The sequence below is a fragment of the Seriola aureovittata genome, chromosome 1 (genome assembly GCF_021018895.1).
Source record: "Seriola aureovittata isolate HTS-2021-v1 ecotype China chromosome 1, ASM2101889v1, whole genome shotgun sequence".
Taxonomy (NCBI): domain Eukaryota; kingdom Metazoa; phylum Chordata; class Actinopteri; order Carangiformes; family Carangidae; genus Seriola; species Seriola aureovittata.
Genome location: NC_079364.1, coordinates 11,363,930 through 11,381,656, shown reverse-complemented (window position 1 = coordinate 11,381,656; position 17,727 = coordinate 11,363,930). Strand labels below are relative to the sequence as shown.

General features: G+C 41.6%; 1 protein-coding gene across 2 annotated transcripts in view; it reads left to right on the top strand.

The window, feature by feature from the left end:
• The window catches only part of pcdh17 (protocadherin 17), a 59,029-nt gene extending 41,715 nt beyond the window's left edge, over positions 1-17,314 (top strand). For both annotated transcript variants that reach the window (XM_056372591.1, XM_056372583.1), the window contains exon 5: positions 12,422-17,314. In XM_056372591.1, the coding sequence (XP_056228566.1) occupies positions 12,422-13,119 (698 nt within the window). In that variant the 3' untranslated portion in view covers positions 13,120-17,314. The remainder of the gene's footprint in view (positions 1-12,421) is intronic.
• Positions 17,315-17,727: the final 413 nt, after the last annotated feature.

Sequence of the window (17,727 nt, the reverse complement as noted above, 5' to 3'; positions counted from 1 at the left end):
CACAGCTAAAATGCCTGTCTCTATGTGCTCTAGTGAGTCAAAGAAGAAAAAAAAAATGAAAATATCTGTACACATTAGTAACCAGGCTGGGTCTGTCAGATGCGGCTGTTTGAAAACATCTGACTGGTGTCATATCAGGTAAATGTGCTTAAGCTCACAGTGTGTTTGTAGCTGAATTAATGTGGGAGAAGTACACAACAGATCTCTCACACTGATTCCCTGGGAATTACCTGCAGCCTCTTCTGTGGGACCTATGATTAGTTTGTATCAGTTACACAGCAGCAGACTCGTGTGTGGTTAGAGTTTTTACTCCACGAGGCTCTGGTGGTGGTAGCGCATTCTGCAGAGCTGAATCCAAATGAAAACAGTACACATCAGTGGTTTTTCTTAAGAATTTTAAATGAATGTTTTTGTTTTTCTGCATTATGCATTGACTTCTAAATAATTTAGTTTTGATTTATTATATAAAAAACGCATTCCTGATATTTTCTGTCACTTTTTTTTGATGTCTGCAAACATTTTTCATAACCCAGCCATGACCAATTCATTCTTCCAGGCTTTGGCCACTTGTCTATATTGCATTAGGCTTGAATGTCAAGCCTCTCGACACCCACCTACCCTGTCTTTATTGAGTTTGATCTGTTTCAGCCACTAAGAGGAAGGTATTGCTTGAGGCGGCAAGCTGTCAGATAAGCATAAGGCTGACTCAAGTTTCCCTTTGTGCATTTTTTTGCGTGATTTAGATGAATTTGGTCACCTTAATGAATTTTGCCACAGAGCTCAGCTTCATTCAACACAAAAAATGATCAGGTCAATTGATACCACGGACCCCTCGATGCAACAGGAAGGACAACACTAGCAGCAGTAATAGTGTGCAGTGTACGTGTTGTTGTATTACAGTGATGGTTCTGTTGAGACAGAGAATCAGAAGCACTTTCCCTAATCCTGCTAAAGCAGTACACATGGGAATGATTACTTGCACAAAGCCATGACACCCTGAGTTGTTCAAATCCCTTTGTTCAAAAGAGAGCGACAAACAGAGAGGCAGACAGAGAGAGAGAGAGAGAGAGAGAGAGAGAGAGAGAGAGACAGACAGAGAGAGACCATAAGAGAAAGTGATTTAATTCAGAAAATGTGACAGGATTGTATGATGTCTTGTTATTGTATGGACCTCTGAATGAAGCCTCCACAATGCTTCATGTTTATCCTTGTCGTCGCTAGACCAGTTATCAGGAGCGGACCACAGCGCCTCATTTTAGGCACTAAATCCAATCAGTTTAAGAAGAGATCCCACAAATCTAGAGTGTTGGAAATAGCATCATTAATGGAGCATGGTTAAAATGTAAAAATATGGTGGAATGAAGCACTTCAAAAGACGACCCTCTGTGAATTAGCAACAAAAGGTTTCCCTTCATTCTCTCTTTAATAGGGTGTTTTAAACCTGTTTTCTCCTTGGATAGAAACAGGATTTCTGTAATGAGCTGGTGACTCATAGATTCTCTCGGCTTAATTTTTTTCTAATTCCCTGCCCCCCCTTTTCTCTTTCTCTCTCTCTCTCCCTCTCTCTCTCTCTCTCTCTCTGTCTCTCTCTCTCTCTTTCTCACTTTATTTCTTGCGCTCACTATCTTTCTAAATGGGCCATGGCAAGTTTCCTTGCCGACTACTGGGGGGAAGGAACTAGATTAAGGCTATTAACAGGCAGGAGGATGCTGATCAGTCTTTCTCGTCCCTGGTCTGATGTCTGGTCCGCACTGTGCTCTCTTCAGTTAGAGGCACTCTTCGAACTTAGTGTTTGTTTATTTAGTGTGTGTGTGTGTGTGTGTGTGTGTGTGTGTGTGTGTGTGTGTGTGTGTGTGTGTGTGTGTGTGTGTGTGTGTGTGTGTGTGTGTGTGTGTGTGTGTGTGTGTGTGTGTGCTCACATGTGCAGTGGAGGAAGCGTTGTTTGACTGAAACAGCCCATTTGATTCCCACAAATATGCCCAAATACAATCCAAGGGTGTCACGCAGCGTCCAAAGCAGCCAAAGATGAGTACACTCTCGCTCACATCTGCAAACAGTAAGTAGTAGTGAGCAGAATAAAACATGGTGCAGACATGCTGTGTCTGTTTATGTTGCTTATGAGTGAACATGCTGCGATGCACACACAGTAAAGACAAGACACACGCAAGCACGCTATATTTAGATGACAAACTGCCATAAACCCAAGCTAAAGAGGGGAGAAATAAACAAAAGAGAAGAAAAAAAAAAAAGCAAGGCGGTCCAGAAGCATCCCCTGTCACGGTGCAATCCCCCATGTCCTAATTACACAGGCTTAGAGGAAACGGAGGATTAGCCACTGATTCACCACGCTTCTCGCCTCATCTTCTAATAAGTCCCCTCCTTGTCTCCTTGCCACCCTTTGTGCCGCCCTCCATGTCTCTCTCCAGGTAAAGGTAGCAAGATACTATTGACCTGTGGCTTTCTGCCTCTTTTTGTTCCTTGTGGCTAACATGTCTGCCTCAGACAACACCGCTTAATCCCAGAGTAAAAGTAGGCTGTGCAGCAGACTTGTTTTGTTAGCTGTTGTTGTTATTTTATCTTCAATATTTGGACACAGGGCAGTGTTTGCATCAGTAATACATAAGATCCCATTGTTACATGTAAATGCTTTGTTTTCTACGTATGGATTTGTATATGTTTGTCCATGTGCGCCTCTTTATAATCGGGTAAATATGCATATTTTCATTTTTCTACTGGTCAGCTTCAGCTGTAATCTCTAGAGTCCATGTATTCATCAGTGTATGCAGTAAACTGATCATGTTTTATTTATGGCAAAATAACTTTATTTACATATCATGTGGAGACAAGCTGAGAAAATTGCTGATAGAGGCTTTCACACAATATTGAGATATTGAGCTTTTTTCTTTTCTTTTTTTTTTTAAAGTAATCTTCCTACCTTTATTTTTTTATTTACAGCAGCATGCATACTTTCAATTGGAAAGGGCACAAAAACAAGTTGATGTATTATAGATAGTATATCGATATGGATTTCTTACAGTTTTCTGCTGTATTCGTGAATATAAATAGTAAATAAATATTTTTATATGATAATAATAATAATGTTTTATGGTAATATTGTAAGAGTGATCATCTGTAGCAATAAATCTGGACTGCAGGGCAGATTTAGTTCAGATTTTATATTTTTATAGCAAAATACAGTATAAACTGTAGATATGGCATGAGTGTATAGGGAAATAAAGCACATACCTTCACAGAGTTGCCATATATACGCATAGATTACAGTATCTCACTCTAAACTATTTATATTATTCTCTTCCTGGTTATAGCTTTTAAATGTTAATTGTTTGATAGGTATAAATAGCTTGCTGATAGCAGGAATGATGTAAGGGCTGTTCCTCTCAGACATCTATATCTAATCGCTTGCCTGTGGCTGCTCTGCTGCAATTGCTCCACCATTAGAACGCTTAAAGAGTGAGAGAAAGAGAGAGTTGAGAAGAGTGAGCTTATAGCTAGAGGAAATGTGAATTATACAAGGCCTTGAGTCACAGGTTGGGAAAGAGGCTCAGGTCTTCTGATAGGCTGAAGCAAGGATATTCCTTGGCTGACCTTGCAATATTTATTGAGTCCCTCTGACTGCTGTGAACAGCGAATTGCTATACATTTCCCTACACCCCCAACCCAAACCCCCACCTCACCCAAACCCACCCCTCCCAAAAAAAAAGAATATACAACTGGTTTCTGGATGTTAGTTTTCTTCCTCCCTCTTCTTCTTCCTCTCGCAAAGAAGCATCTCAATAAAGAACATGTAAAAACCTGGTTGAAAAGGTTGCTCAGACACAGCAGTGGGAATTTTCTGAACAATGTTGTCACACATCACAGATGTAGTTACAGATAAACATCAGTTTGCCTATTCTCAGCACTTTTTTGGCCTTGGAAAGGTTCCCATGGCCGTTGATCACTGTTGAACCTGTTTGTTGAGGTTGCTGTTTTTTGTTTTGTTTTTTTTTCTAGTCTGAGGTCTGATCGTCAACAGATAACAGAGAAAAACTGTGAGATCTTTTCCCCCTCTCTTTTTTTATCAGACAGTTGTCTCAAGGCCTTCGAGACCTTGGCTTTCAGTTGAAGCTCACAGAAACATTGATGATTCAGATTATAGCACACGTCTCAGCTGTGAATGACGAGTCTACAGCAGGCAATGAAAACACACAGAAGCCAAGGAAAAGCTATCCATATTTTAATGGAGTATCTTTAAATGAGATTCATTAAAAAACAATCAATACGCCCTCAAGTTGCAGACACACTGACACTGGCAGAGTCTAAGTGCACATTCCATTCTGCTCTATTCAGATGCGAACGGGCAAACACACACACGCTCACACACAAACTTGCACTCATATGGAGCAGCCTTTATATAACCGGGTAGGTCGCTTGCAAACAAATTTGTATTTAGAAGGACCACACTGTGCATTTTAGGGCCCTCATTGCCGCTTTGTGTTAAAGGGAAAGTGCTGTTTGATAACATCAACCTGGCCGTCCACATCCCCCTCATCTCTACAGCCCACAGACCTTTCCGGCCACCCACAGCAAAGCGCACAGCCCCTGCTTGCTCATCATTGATTAGGCTTTGTGTGTTTGTTTGAATATGAGCTTATGCTCCTCTTCTTCCTCCTCCTCTTGGGTTTTTTATCCCTCTCTCTCCTATGCATAAATACTCTCTCCTCGGGGTGTTCTTTGAACAACTTAGCCAGGCATTAGCTGACAGAGGGGCCTGCAGTTTGTGAAGGAATGCCTGAAGAGAGGACGTGTTTGATCCTGAGATATACGTCCTTGATTCAGTGTCGGCATCTCCAGCCACCAGGCAGCCCCGCCGCTGCTGCCAAGCATTTCCTGCTATGCATCGGTGTTCTCTTGCCTCCTACTGTGATAAAAGCTATTAACACTGGGGGGAGAAGTATCCTTCTCCTTGTGCTAAGCCACCAACTGCACAAAACAATGCAGATCTACTCCCCTCAACACACAACCACACTAACAATAGAACTTTGACTATTATCAGAATAATAATTATGTCTTTATAATATTGATACAATTAAATTATTTCGATATATTATAGTGTCTGTGGGTGTTGATGACAAGGATGTCAAATATTCTTAAGTCATGAGAGTTTTGCTTGGAATAAACGTACATGTATTTAAAACTGCCATTTCCTCTGATTTACCCTTTTAAATCCCTCCATGGATGCTATTTTACTGCTGTAAAATAGGCCTCAAACAGAGCAGTGGGCCAGCATAAAATGCAGGTCCCACAGCAAACTGCGATGACTAAACCAAAACAGCAGTTTCATGGAAATACTATTGCATTGCAGGCGCTTGAAATAATGTTGGCAAAACAGACAGGCCAACTGTCGACAACAACCTGCCTTTCCAGCACCACTCTTGTTTTAGAGTCATAACAGTATCGGGTGCAGTACTGCACTTGAGTAATGTTCTCATTTTCACCATAACAATGCTGCGTAAGGAGAAAGGAATATAAACTAACTGGATCTATATCTGAAGCGATTGGTGAAATATAACATTCTGATCTCTGTGGACCTCGGTCCAACCCGATCTGCCTCAACAATGAATACCATATTCTTTTTTTTCTTTTTTGTATGTAGCCCCGAAACAAATTAGTCACCCAGTTTACCTTGCAAGCTGATTTCTTAGAAAACAAAAAGAGGAATTTCCAAAGCACAGTCTATTCCCTCAGACCCAAAGTTTTTGAAATTCTATCTTGAACTGCAGTTGTTTGGCAGACTGGCGACCTGAGAAGTCATAAGATATTTACTAAACATTAGGCTCAGTCACAGTGGAGACTCTCTCATCTGTGCAATTCAAATATTTAGTCACCCTGATTGGGTGAGAATGTCGGGGAGGTGGGGACTGGGGGTGGGGGGGGGTGGGCTGTGCTGTGCATGGATCAGCTGGGTGAGATAACAGTAGGCGAGGAGATTAAAAACACAGTAACACACACACACATGCACATATAAACACACACTGTGAGCTCCCTCAGGTGAACAGGTGCAGTCATGGTCTGTCACAGATGCTCTGCACAATTTGTCAGCTGCCATTCCTCCTGTCCACCTTGGGTGGGTTGGGGAGGTATTCACCACAACACAGCCTCAACACACGAACACACGCACACATTATCCAAAATCATTCTCCAATCTCATAGGCTACTTTAGTAGCTCATAGAGCTGCCTAATGACTACCCAGGTGTGCACGATGGTAAAATGATTCACCAGCACTGTGATGGATGCTAAATTGTTATGTGTCTGTAGCTTTTTACTTTCTTGAATTTTATTTTTGGACTGTTGCTTTGCTAGCTGTAGCATGTGTATGTACAACTCTCTCTTCCTCTCTCCCTCCCTCCCTCCCCGGGAACCACAGTGTGTGACAGAGGGACATTAATCACAGGGCTGGGTAATAAAGCGAGGAGGGATGGGCATGTAGGGCCAGGGGGGCAGGCGTCTGGAGGGAGAAAAGGGTGTTTAGGGAAATCACACCATGCTTTATGACACACACTGATACACAGGCACACTTTTTACACTCCTAGGTTTCGGTGCACATCCTTCACGCACCATACTGAGACCTTCCACACTGAAAGTTTGAAATATTAAATTGAGCAGAGGAGCAAAAACAACTCAGGATCCGAGGAAAGGTGGCCATTTACTTTCTATTAGCCTGTGTTGAGGGAGAGCCATGTGTCTTCTTGCCCACCTATGTGTGATTTTACGTGGCCTGTGGCCCCCATTAATTAAGTATTCATTTAGTAAAGGACCTTTTCTGGAAGGAAAACAGAGGGGCATTTTTGTATAATCTGGAAAGAGATGAGAGGCATTTTATGGCTCAGGAGAAAAAGAGCTCCCAGTGTTGCTGTGATGCTGAGATGGCTGCGGGAGGTTTTCATGATACTGATAACTCATGATATGAGATGGCGATAAAATGCAGCTGTATATCGTTAGTTGCTAAATGACAGCAGAACACACAATTTAGTAGTCCACTGGGTTTAACTGTATTACGTTTTTTTTTCCTTGAACTTTTTTTTCTGACCTCTTTGGGTTATTGGAGTTTTTCTAATATCAACCTCATTCCATCTTGACATTTTACAGTGGACACTGGGTTGTAAATCATATCAAGCAAAGGCGTGATGCTGGATATTGTCTGCGGTGGGTGGTGGTGTATGTACGTATGGGTATGTACCACCACCCTCGATGCTTTGTTGTGTATTTTCTCCTGCGTCTGCACTTGCATGTTGCTCCTCGAGGAGTATTAGAAAAGCGTAGGTTGAGAAATGAGATACAAATAATAGTTTAGTCTACACAACAATGGCTCGGTACTCTACATCCCCAAGACTGGAGCATGCAACTAGTAGAAAGCTCAGAGAACAAAAGAAAAACATTATTCTTAAAATGATTAAAAACAGTAGAAAATAGTTCATTGTCCTCATGTTATTGTGTCTTTGTGTCACGGTCTGTCACTATTAAAGTTGTTCTTTTTCCATTTGGTCTATGTTTATTGGATAAAAGTGTTAGGTTACAGGTATAAACTAACTTGTATATACATGCATACAGAAACATACATGTACATATGCACTTTCAGTGCACGACACGAAGTACACGATCTTGTTCTCTGTTGTTTTGTCCTTGTCTCACTCTGTTTTTAAATCATCAGACAGTCATTACACACCATGTTTCCGATGTTCTACTCTGTTTTTAAATAGAATTCATCATTGAAATTATTCATTCAAAATATCCATAATTTATTCTGCAAGAATTGCCTCTAAAAATCTCCCAGTCACTTTAAAGAGATATATGTAGGGACTGGTTTTTACAATTTAGATAAGCTTACCTCATTGGCTTAGAAAGTAATTTACAAATCCTTCATTCATCTACAGTGGGATCCAAAAGTCTGAGACCACCATCCCGTTCAAATAAATGGGAAAACTTTGTTTTTGGACCCCGATGTATCTTCTCACTTTCACTGACCTGACTCACCTCGGGTGCTGTAAGGGGACATGGCAGTGTACGATGTGGACGACCAACATAGTGCACCAGGATCACTTACAACTTCTCTTTCCCTTTGCAGTGTTGCTGAATTCTTTCTGAGATGGTAAATGTGCTTTGACACTGCGTGTCCTTTTGCTATTGCTCAAAAGATTTCTTAGAGCAGCTTTGATTTGCTTTATATCGGTTTCAAGTGCTCTTAGCAATAAAGATAACTGGCAGCTACATAGCTGTCCCATCTAGCTCATTGTTACCCAGTCATGCTATTCTGCCCTAAAGCAAGGCAATTAACCCTGCCAGAGGTATAAGATAGCTCTGGATGCTCACTGTTAAAAAAGCATCCACAAGTACAAAAGAGTGTGTGGAGTTAATTAAACCTTTGGTGGAAATAGATGTGTAATCAACATTTCATTTCAATCAGATGGGTTTGCAGAGATACAAACATTAACTGTGTCTGCAACCAGATCTACATCCACAGCGCTGTGTAAGTGCTGGAGAATGGTCTGGATGCACCCATTATCATTCTGCTATTGGGTAAACAAAAAAAAAATGCAGCGACAGTTCTGCTGCACAATAGTTTCGGGGGTGGGGTGGGGGGGTGCAGGGGCAATGGGGGCTTGTTTTGGTAGAACATTTGCTCTTAGGAAGTCGAGCACTGTCATTAAAATGGCCATTTCTCCGCAAACAACACCACAAAAAACAGTTAAAGACATACAGGGTGTCAACTGTGTGATCGCATGGTCAGAATCTTCATGTAGGGTTGCTAACTCAGAGGTTATTGTTTCCCATAGTGAAGGGGATTTTGAAAAGGGTAACGGGCAGGTTCATACCCACGGCCTACATCCGCTGAGTCAGACTACAGGTTCAGCGAGACTTGTGGCTGAAGCTGAACCTGTCCTCCTCTTTTCACTCTGATGTCTACGATGTTTCGGTCATGCTCGATAATCTAAAGCTCTTGCTGCATATCATTGTCTCATTCCCTGCCTTTTCTATTTGGTCCCATTTGGTTCAGGGCCGTTGTGGTTATAAGACGCACTGTCCTTTTCAAGGCGCGTATGTAAGATTAGATTTAAGGAGAAATTTTTCTTTAGCTATACAATATCAGTGCCTGAGATTGCAAACTTGATAGAAAGGTGAACACTCAAAGATAAAAAATGCTGTGTCCCTGTTGTAAACACAGATTGATATCTTTAGGTACAAGCTATCTAGAGGTTTTGATTTTACTACAAATACTTTGAATTTCAGCAGCAACGTAAAAGCAATGATGTTGCAAAAATGAAAGAAAAAAAAATCCCATGATATATTGAGGCATTTACTTACGTCATATATAAAAAACAAAAAACATAAAAGTGATTTGACAGCATATAGTTAGCATGGTAATTTGGTAATGTGATTCATTTCCTTATTGATTTACTATATATTCACAAATAATGAATAAAGTGTGTTTCATCATTGCACCATATCAAGTCATTGACTGAGAGATGAATCAAAATGTGACGAATGGTTAATAGTTGGTTGTTAGTGTATCCATCAGTGTAATTTATCTTGGACCATACACACCGCAGAGGAGAGAGACTGGAGAGGAAGCGACTGAGCATGGCCGCTGGTAGCCAAATTATCACAGGCAAATGTGTCCTTGGTGGAGGTTTCTGTTGCCCATCCCAGAGAGCTGGTGGAGCCATGCTGGAGAGAGAGACAGAGAGAGAGAGATGAATGTCACCCTTGCTCTCATATGTCATATTGTTAGCCATAGATATTAAGAGAATGCCTCAAGGTTGAACGTGCAGCTGAGACATGAATAATCTATCATAGGTTTCCTCCAACTAAATAGAAGGAAATATGTCTGCATGGATTATTTATGCTTTAATATGCACGCGGTGAATGGACAATCACCTCTGAGAGCATGAAGACATTGTCGGGGGCCAAGTTAATTGTGTGTGTCTGGAGCGCATGCTAAGGCCGGCTGTGTGAAAAGCCGTGGTTGTCTAGCTGTTAAGCTTGGTTACATGTAGAGTTTTATATTTTGTGGCTTGGTGATGGATTACAGTAATAGCGTGTTCTGGTTGGAAAGTGTATTCAGGTTTGTATTATTTATGTACAAGCTCTCGAGCAAATCATCGATCTTAGTGCTTTGGCATGTTGATTAGTTGTTTCGTGTCGGATGCATTCGCTCGCTACCCACACCATTTAAATGTAGACCATCTGAAAACCGGACCGGCTCCCGCTTCCCGGCTCGCCTTATTTTCCCCCTCCGGGGTGACTGGCTTGACGCGGAAAAATGCCAGACTCAAGTTTGCCAGCGCTGTTTGGCTTCTTCAAACATTTTAAGCTCATCTCTGCAGCTTAGGAGGACACTCTCTCAGGAGTCTCGGCTGCTGACCTGCAGCACGGCAGAGACAGACTAGCCAAGTGCACTCAAGCACATCCACTCTGCCCGCTCATTCGCATCAACGAAAGATTGTATTAATCCCAAGTTTGCGGGCTTTAAAGCAGCACTCTGGCCGTGCTGTAAAGGTCCACGCATCACATAATGGAATTGATGGGGTGGCTTTACAGCTCCTGACAGTAATGTTGTTGTCTTCTCACATTTGGTTGAGAATGATAGTGGAGTAAGTACAGCTCTCAGCAGCCTCATTCTAACTCCTGTAAATGTTGCCTTTGAAACAAGAGAACATTTTCAAACCCTGTGTTAAGATGTTTCTCAAAATTACCACCTTCTGACTTTGATTTGAGAATTCAGACCACAGGGGGCTTGTCGGAGCAAGATAAATTACACTGATTTAAAAATGTGTTTTTCATCCCATGCTCAATATACGGAGAATGAAGATTCATCATGAGGAATAAAGGTTTAAACCATTAACATTCAGAAGGGGAGGTGGAAAGTAACAATCTGTTTTCTGTTAATTATAAAAGTATGGATTTGACTGCTCAATTCAAATATTGCCATATGCCACTTGTGCAACTGACACTTTCGCTGGGCTATTCAAACATCAATAATGCAGAAATTAAGCTCCTATGAATAGACTTGCCTAATTCCTCTTAACAAAGAAAGCTGCCCCAGTTCTGTTGCTGTTTGTTGTCTTGTATTTTAGCAAATGTACCATAGGAAATAAGAAGTGTGATGTTCATCTGCAGCGTTTGGCAGAGATGCATCCATCACATATCACCAATATGCAAATTAGCCTTAGCTGCTGCATTTGTTTAGAAGCCTGTGCAAGTGACCTTTGGATTTTATCGGGGAGCAGTGTTAGATTCTGGTGCTATTTCATTCTTGGGTTTGTCTAACCTGTACTTTGGGAAGTTTACACTTCTTTGATTGATGGAGGATTGTTAAGGCAGCCTGCGCAAATTGTCTGTTTCAGTCCTTTTTAACAAGTAAAAAAGTGACAGTCATCATACGCAATCAGTGTTTTTAAGTCGGTTCTTCAGAGTTTGTTGTTAATGACCATTTACCGTGTATTGCGCTGTCAATTGTGGGGAACTATCAAGTTCTTTTGTGTTGTCTTTGCTGTTAGGGTTGTGTTTGCCTACTCTTGGTTTCATCCCACGCGGCCAATGGAAAAATTCCATTTGTGGGACAACAGATGCTGTTTTTTTTTTTGTTTTTTTTTTTCATTTTTCACTTCACGCCCAAGAGGAGAGAGAAAAAAATGTGCTCCTCTTTTTTTATTTTATTATTATTTTTTTAAACCAAGTTCTGGATCCATTTGACACAGGCATGAGCACTCCCATAATCAGCCAGAGTGTGCATCCTTCTGAATAGAGATGAAAGAGGGGAACACACACACTCACACTTATACACACATGCGTGCACACACAACAACAAGGAGCCTGCAAATAAACAGGCACAAACACACAGGGAAGAAGCACAAGCCATTTGGCACAGCCTCTCTGTCTAGGGAGGGCTTCAAAGCCCACTGACATGAATTTATGATAACGGCACTATGCCTTTGCCAAACCTCAACTGTTGTTGTTTTTCTCTCGCTCCCTCTCCATCCCTTCTGTATGCTCTGCCATCCCCTTGATCAGAGCTTTGGAAAATGCTAGCAGGTGTCCCCCAGTCCCTTGGAAAGGTGTGTGTGTGTGTGTGTGTGTGTGTGTGTGTGTGTGTGTGCATGCGTGCATGCACATGTATTTTTATGTGCTTGGAATGGGACATCCTAAGCTGGCTCTTCCTTTTTTCTTTTTTTTTTTTTACATCATTTCAGTTGGCTCTACTTCCCTAACTTTTGGCCCCAACTCTTTGTACAGTTCATTTTCATAATAGTACTATGATTCTGTTATCCTCTCACTGTGTGGTTTTACTCTGTTCTATGCACACTATTGACATACATATCACTTTCTTCTCCATCTGTCCCCTCCCTTTCTTTCTGTCCGCAGATGAGGATTGTGTGAATTGCACAGAGGAGTGCCGAGTACTCGGCCATTCTGACCGCTGCTGGATGCCCCAGTTCCCCACTGGAGGAAACCAGGCGGAGGGCATTGACTACCGCAACAATATGTTTGTGCCAGCGGGGATGGAGACTGTGCCCGAGACAGAGACCTACGAGACTGTCAACCCCAATGGCAAGAAGACATTCTGTACATTTGGTAAAGAGAGGCGTGACCACACCATTCTGGTCGCCAACGTGAAGCCCTACTTGAAGGCGAAACGTGCCCTCAGCCCACTGCTCCAAGAGGTACCCTCAGCCTCTAGCAGCCCCACCAAGGGCTGCTCCACCACATCTCCGTGCTCCTCAATCAAAAGTCCAGCCGATGGAGCCGAAGGCAAACCTCCTCCTGCCACCTGCTCTGGCCACTACGGGCCTCCCGATGGTCAGTACCTGTCCCCAACCAAACAAAGCAGAGACCAGGGGGTCTACCCACCCTTGCCTCCCTCAGACCCAGTGGCCAAGGTGCTCGCCGAGGCTCGCTCCAGGATCAGCCAAGAGGCAACAGGCGAAATGGAGTGTGTCCTGGAGCAGGTGGAGCCCGATCCGAGCCGTGACGGAATGGATGCTGACCAGGTGGTGAGAGACATCGACAAACTATTGCAGGACTGCAGAGGAAGTGAGGCCACTGGCACACTCAGGAAGTGACACAAAGGACTGCAACAAAAAGAAGTAGGGAGGTAGAGAGCGGAATAGGATGCTATTCCAAAAACTCTCATACCAAAACTGTCACCAAAACAAAACAAAGTTGAATGGCTCTCATGATAGGAGCTCTTTTCACTGTATTTGTTGTTGAAAAGTACCGACATTGGACGGATGATGGGAACATTTATTATGTCATTTGGCACCAGTTTCGGTGCTAAGATCCCTACCAACAAAAAAGAACTGTGTAACAAACATCTGAATTCTGCAGAATTTATAAACTCCTTTTGTTTTGGATTCTTAAACAAATTGCAGAGGCTTATGCCTCTGGCACCTCGCAAGCTATTATCTAAGTGCCCACCAGCTCATAAGTGTGTTGTTCATGGTCTCTCGTGAAATCCTACATATCTTAAGTGTGTGTAGATGGATTTCTGTTATGTGTGATGGCCATAGAAACTGAATGAAAAAGGACTATTTATGGTCAGACATGACAATCGATGCGGAAACAGAAACAAATTCTAATCTATTTGGGACAGTGAAAGACCAAAATACACAAAACAACCTTATCTTTTCTGACTTTAATATAGGTGTTTGACGTGTGATGGATCCTGTATCTGAACATGAAGAGATTGGTTAATCAGGGGTATGTTCACAGGGGTTGATTCCGGACTTGGGGGTTGGAGGGGCTTAAATGCTCCGCTGAAGGAGAATTATTGAACAGTGTAACCATGTTTCACCTGTCATATGTAGCCACATGTGTAAGTTGTGTCTCTCTCACACCTCTATTTAAATGTTCATGTTGCTGACCGGTGTAGCTGCACGCACCAATTTTAGACACGTGCGCTACACTTTTACGCATACACATGCTGACACGCTCACATGCACTGATGCCCCCACACACACGCAAACACACACATACACACTAATGCTTATACACAACTGGCCATCTGTGTAATTGTCTTACATGTACATCATCAGCTTTCAGTCCCTTGTGTACAGTGATTTATCATGTGTGTGACTACGCCTTAAGGCAATCACAAGTTGTATAAAAAGGGACATTTTTCCTCAACTGTGAAAAGATGATATCTATATGATGATATAGATGACTATATGTATGAATCCATGTATAGTGTCCAAATATTAACAAAATATTTATACATTTTATAAAAAAAAAGAAGAAATGAGGAATCTCAGCAAAAAGTGTCCTGGAGTTAAGGTGAAGAGCAGGGTATTAACTCAATAGGACACTGCCATTGTTTCGAAGACAAATATCCAAAAATATAAATAAACAAGAAAATGTCCCTTCACATTATCACTATACATAATATCATTATATGTGTAAATGTATCCAATTTAGATGTGTTTACATCAAAAAATTGACATATTTTTATTGATTTTACTGCAATTTCTGTGCATTTGAGCCAAATTGTTATGTGTACAAAAGCTATATTGTGTATTTTATTAAATTAATATATAGTTGTGTTGCAATATACATGGGCTTATATTGTATTTGGCAAAAGTTGCCTTAGTAGCTGTCGAACTCTGTGAGTTTGCTTTAGTTTGGGTTTTTCTTGGTCTTTTTTTCCTCTCTATTCTGCATCTTTGCAGGCTGGCTTCAGTGCTTTTGAGATGTCGCCTCTTTTTACCCTGAGATCCAGCTGGATCACATATAATAACTGTTGAAAGCTTAATGAGCCAGCTGATCTAGAATACAATTCAAACCAACGACAAAAAGCAACAACCACACGATAACAGTTTGAATATTTTTACTGAGCAGATTTTTACAGGGCAGCTATTTTCTTTAACAATAACTAGTATGCGTATTTTGTGTTCATTATGTTTTTACTTTCTTTCCAAAAAAGAAACCTGCCATATGGAACGTAGAGTGGTTTCCTTGGTGATCATAAAACTGCCTTACTGTCTCTGCGGAGAGCTTGTTGTATCTGTGGAGCTTGTGACTGCTTATAAAGCCCTGGTCCACCAGAATGTGCATTTTCTATAAAGGACCAAAAGAGGTTCTTTCTCAGCAGTCTGTGTTGTTTATGTATGTACTCCTTCTCGATACGTGTTAGTATTCTCATACTTTGCGGGAAAACTTGACATCTGAAATTCTATCTGAAGTTACTTTGGATTTGATGTGTTAGCTGTTTAGGTAGACGGTTTATATAACCAAGTGTCTTCACATTCAGGCTTTCTTAAAAAAAAAAAGAAAAAAAGAAAATGATAGACATTTATTTTTGAAAATTTTGGCACATTTCGGCCACTCTCTGAAATAATAACGGGAGGTGCTTTTTCTAATACTCTCTGACGGTGAGATACGCAGAACAGTAGGCTGTTAGACTAGGCGTGTTTTGGAAAATGTGACCACAATCACCAAATCTATGTAAGATGCAGCCATGAGAGGGAACAGTGACTTACATTCATATATGGCTCCTCGTGTATTTACTGTATAAAGTGGATCTGAGCTGAGTTGGAATCTTGACAGCTGACACAACATATTCTATTCTGCAGACATGTCGCATCTGAGTGTTTGGGTGTTTCTGTTCTTGCGTTTTCTTAATTGAGGCACATGCTTAGACGTTCTCCTGTCATTCTGTCATTGTGTGGTATCTCTTACCTACCTGCCATCTTTTTTTATATCACTATTCATTTGCTTACTTTTCTTGCTCTTCAGCTGTTTGCTTTCTCGCCTCTGAGGAGCAAAGTAACTGTTGCCTTTTCTCTGCTCTTTCGTCTGTAAAGAATTTGGTTTCAGTTTACCCTTGCTCTTTTCCTGGGAGATGGCAGAGGCTGTTTTTAGAGAGAGCTTGGAGGAGAGAAATATTTATGGTTATTTTTAAATGAGATTTTTTTTGTTTTTTTTTGTTATCTCTCTCAAATATCTGGATAAATCAAGCAAGCCTGACATTCACATCACACAAAAAGTACAAAACAGTTAAAATGTGCCGTTCAAAGTGTGCACCGTAACTGTGATCCTGACAAAAAATAAATGCTGATACATGTGCACGCACACAGATACACGCGCAAAACACCCGGGCACTTCAGCAACACACTGCCTTTTATTTAAATACATTGCCTCTTAAAGGTGAAGTAAAGGCTGAAAGAGAGGGCGAAACACTACCCAGACAAATGTGACACTTTCACACTTGTCTTCATGGTTTATTTTCTTTTTATCTCATTGTGCTCAGTCTTCATGCTGGATCAAGCATTCTCTACACTGTGCGTGTGTTTGCATGTGCTTGATTCGCTTTCATGCCCCTCATTGTTCGACAAAACAATTCCTCTCTTCTTATCTAATTTCTGTTACATGTGTGCAATAGATTGAATTCCAACTGACATTAAAGCTCTATTGCTGTGGTCTCTCTTTCATTCAGCCATTAATTAAAACAAAGTGTAGAGGTCACCCCAGGATTCTGTTTTTCACTCAGAATCTGGCTGCCGCCAACAGTCACTGTCGCAGTTCAGGCACATTTTAAGTGCTGTCCCCTCTAATGGTCTTCCACTGGCCCAGCCACTGTCTGCACACTCACAAACTGTGGGCAGGAGATGAGCTGGGTCCGGTGGATGGAAGGTGTTCTTTAAAGCCATGCCCCCCCTTCCCCCCCTCCCCCCTCCCTCTCAGTCTATTTGCGGTTTAATAGCGCAGAGGCTGCTGCTGCTGAAGTCAACACATAGTTGGAGATTGAGCATAATGTAAGGCCTCTCATTATTGTCTAATTAAACAGTGTTGGCATCATACACTGTTGGCAGTGCATTACTCAAATCTAGAGTCGGTTATTTTTGCCCACTTGAGACTGTTGGTTTTACCAAGTGATTAGGACAGGGCCTTGATGAATGTGGCGGACCGCCTCTGGTCTCTGACTCACACTGATGCAGGTGCACACCGACTCAAGACAGCCACTGCTTCACACACACACACACACACGCACGCATACATACACATACGCATTGAGACAACATGCCATTTTGGTTAGTTAAAACAAGCACCCAATGTTTGTCAGTGTCGTCCCCTCACCCCCTCAAGCCCACACCGATAGCATAGGGCTCCACGCTGCAATGGGCAACTGGTGAAAAAGACCAGGGACATTCATTTGTATGGATTATTTCAACTGCTATTGTCTAAAGGCTGTGTTCATTGTGATCTATCTGAAAAAAAAAAAGATGAAAAGATCAAATAAAAAAAACCAACAATTACTAATAATGTTTGCTCTTGTCCTTGTGTGAATTGGTTGAGGAATAGCTAGTCATGGATTTGATTTTATTTCTTATATCCCGAGAGATAACCTTGCACACCCGATATTTTTGTTCTCTCAAGCATCTGCACGGCCAATTTTGCCTTGTCAAATAGGATTGCATTGTTTACTTTCCTCTTGCCAGTTTGTTTGGGAAAAGATAGAAATGGGCTTTTTCCATTGCCCTCCGTGGTGTTAAATGCACATATGCAAGCACCTCGAACTCAAGCATGCACACACACACACACACACACACACACACACTGACTTCAGATTTTTCGCTTTGGGCAAAGGATTCTTCATTCATCACATTAGTTCACATTTTCACCACACAAAAGATTACTGCTCATGCTGTGGGTTTTTCTTTTTTCTCTAATGGCTC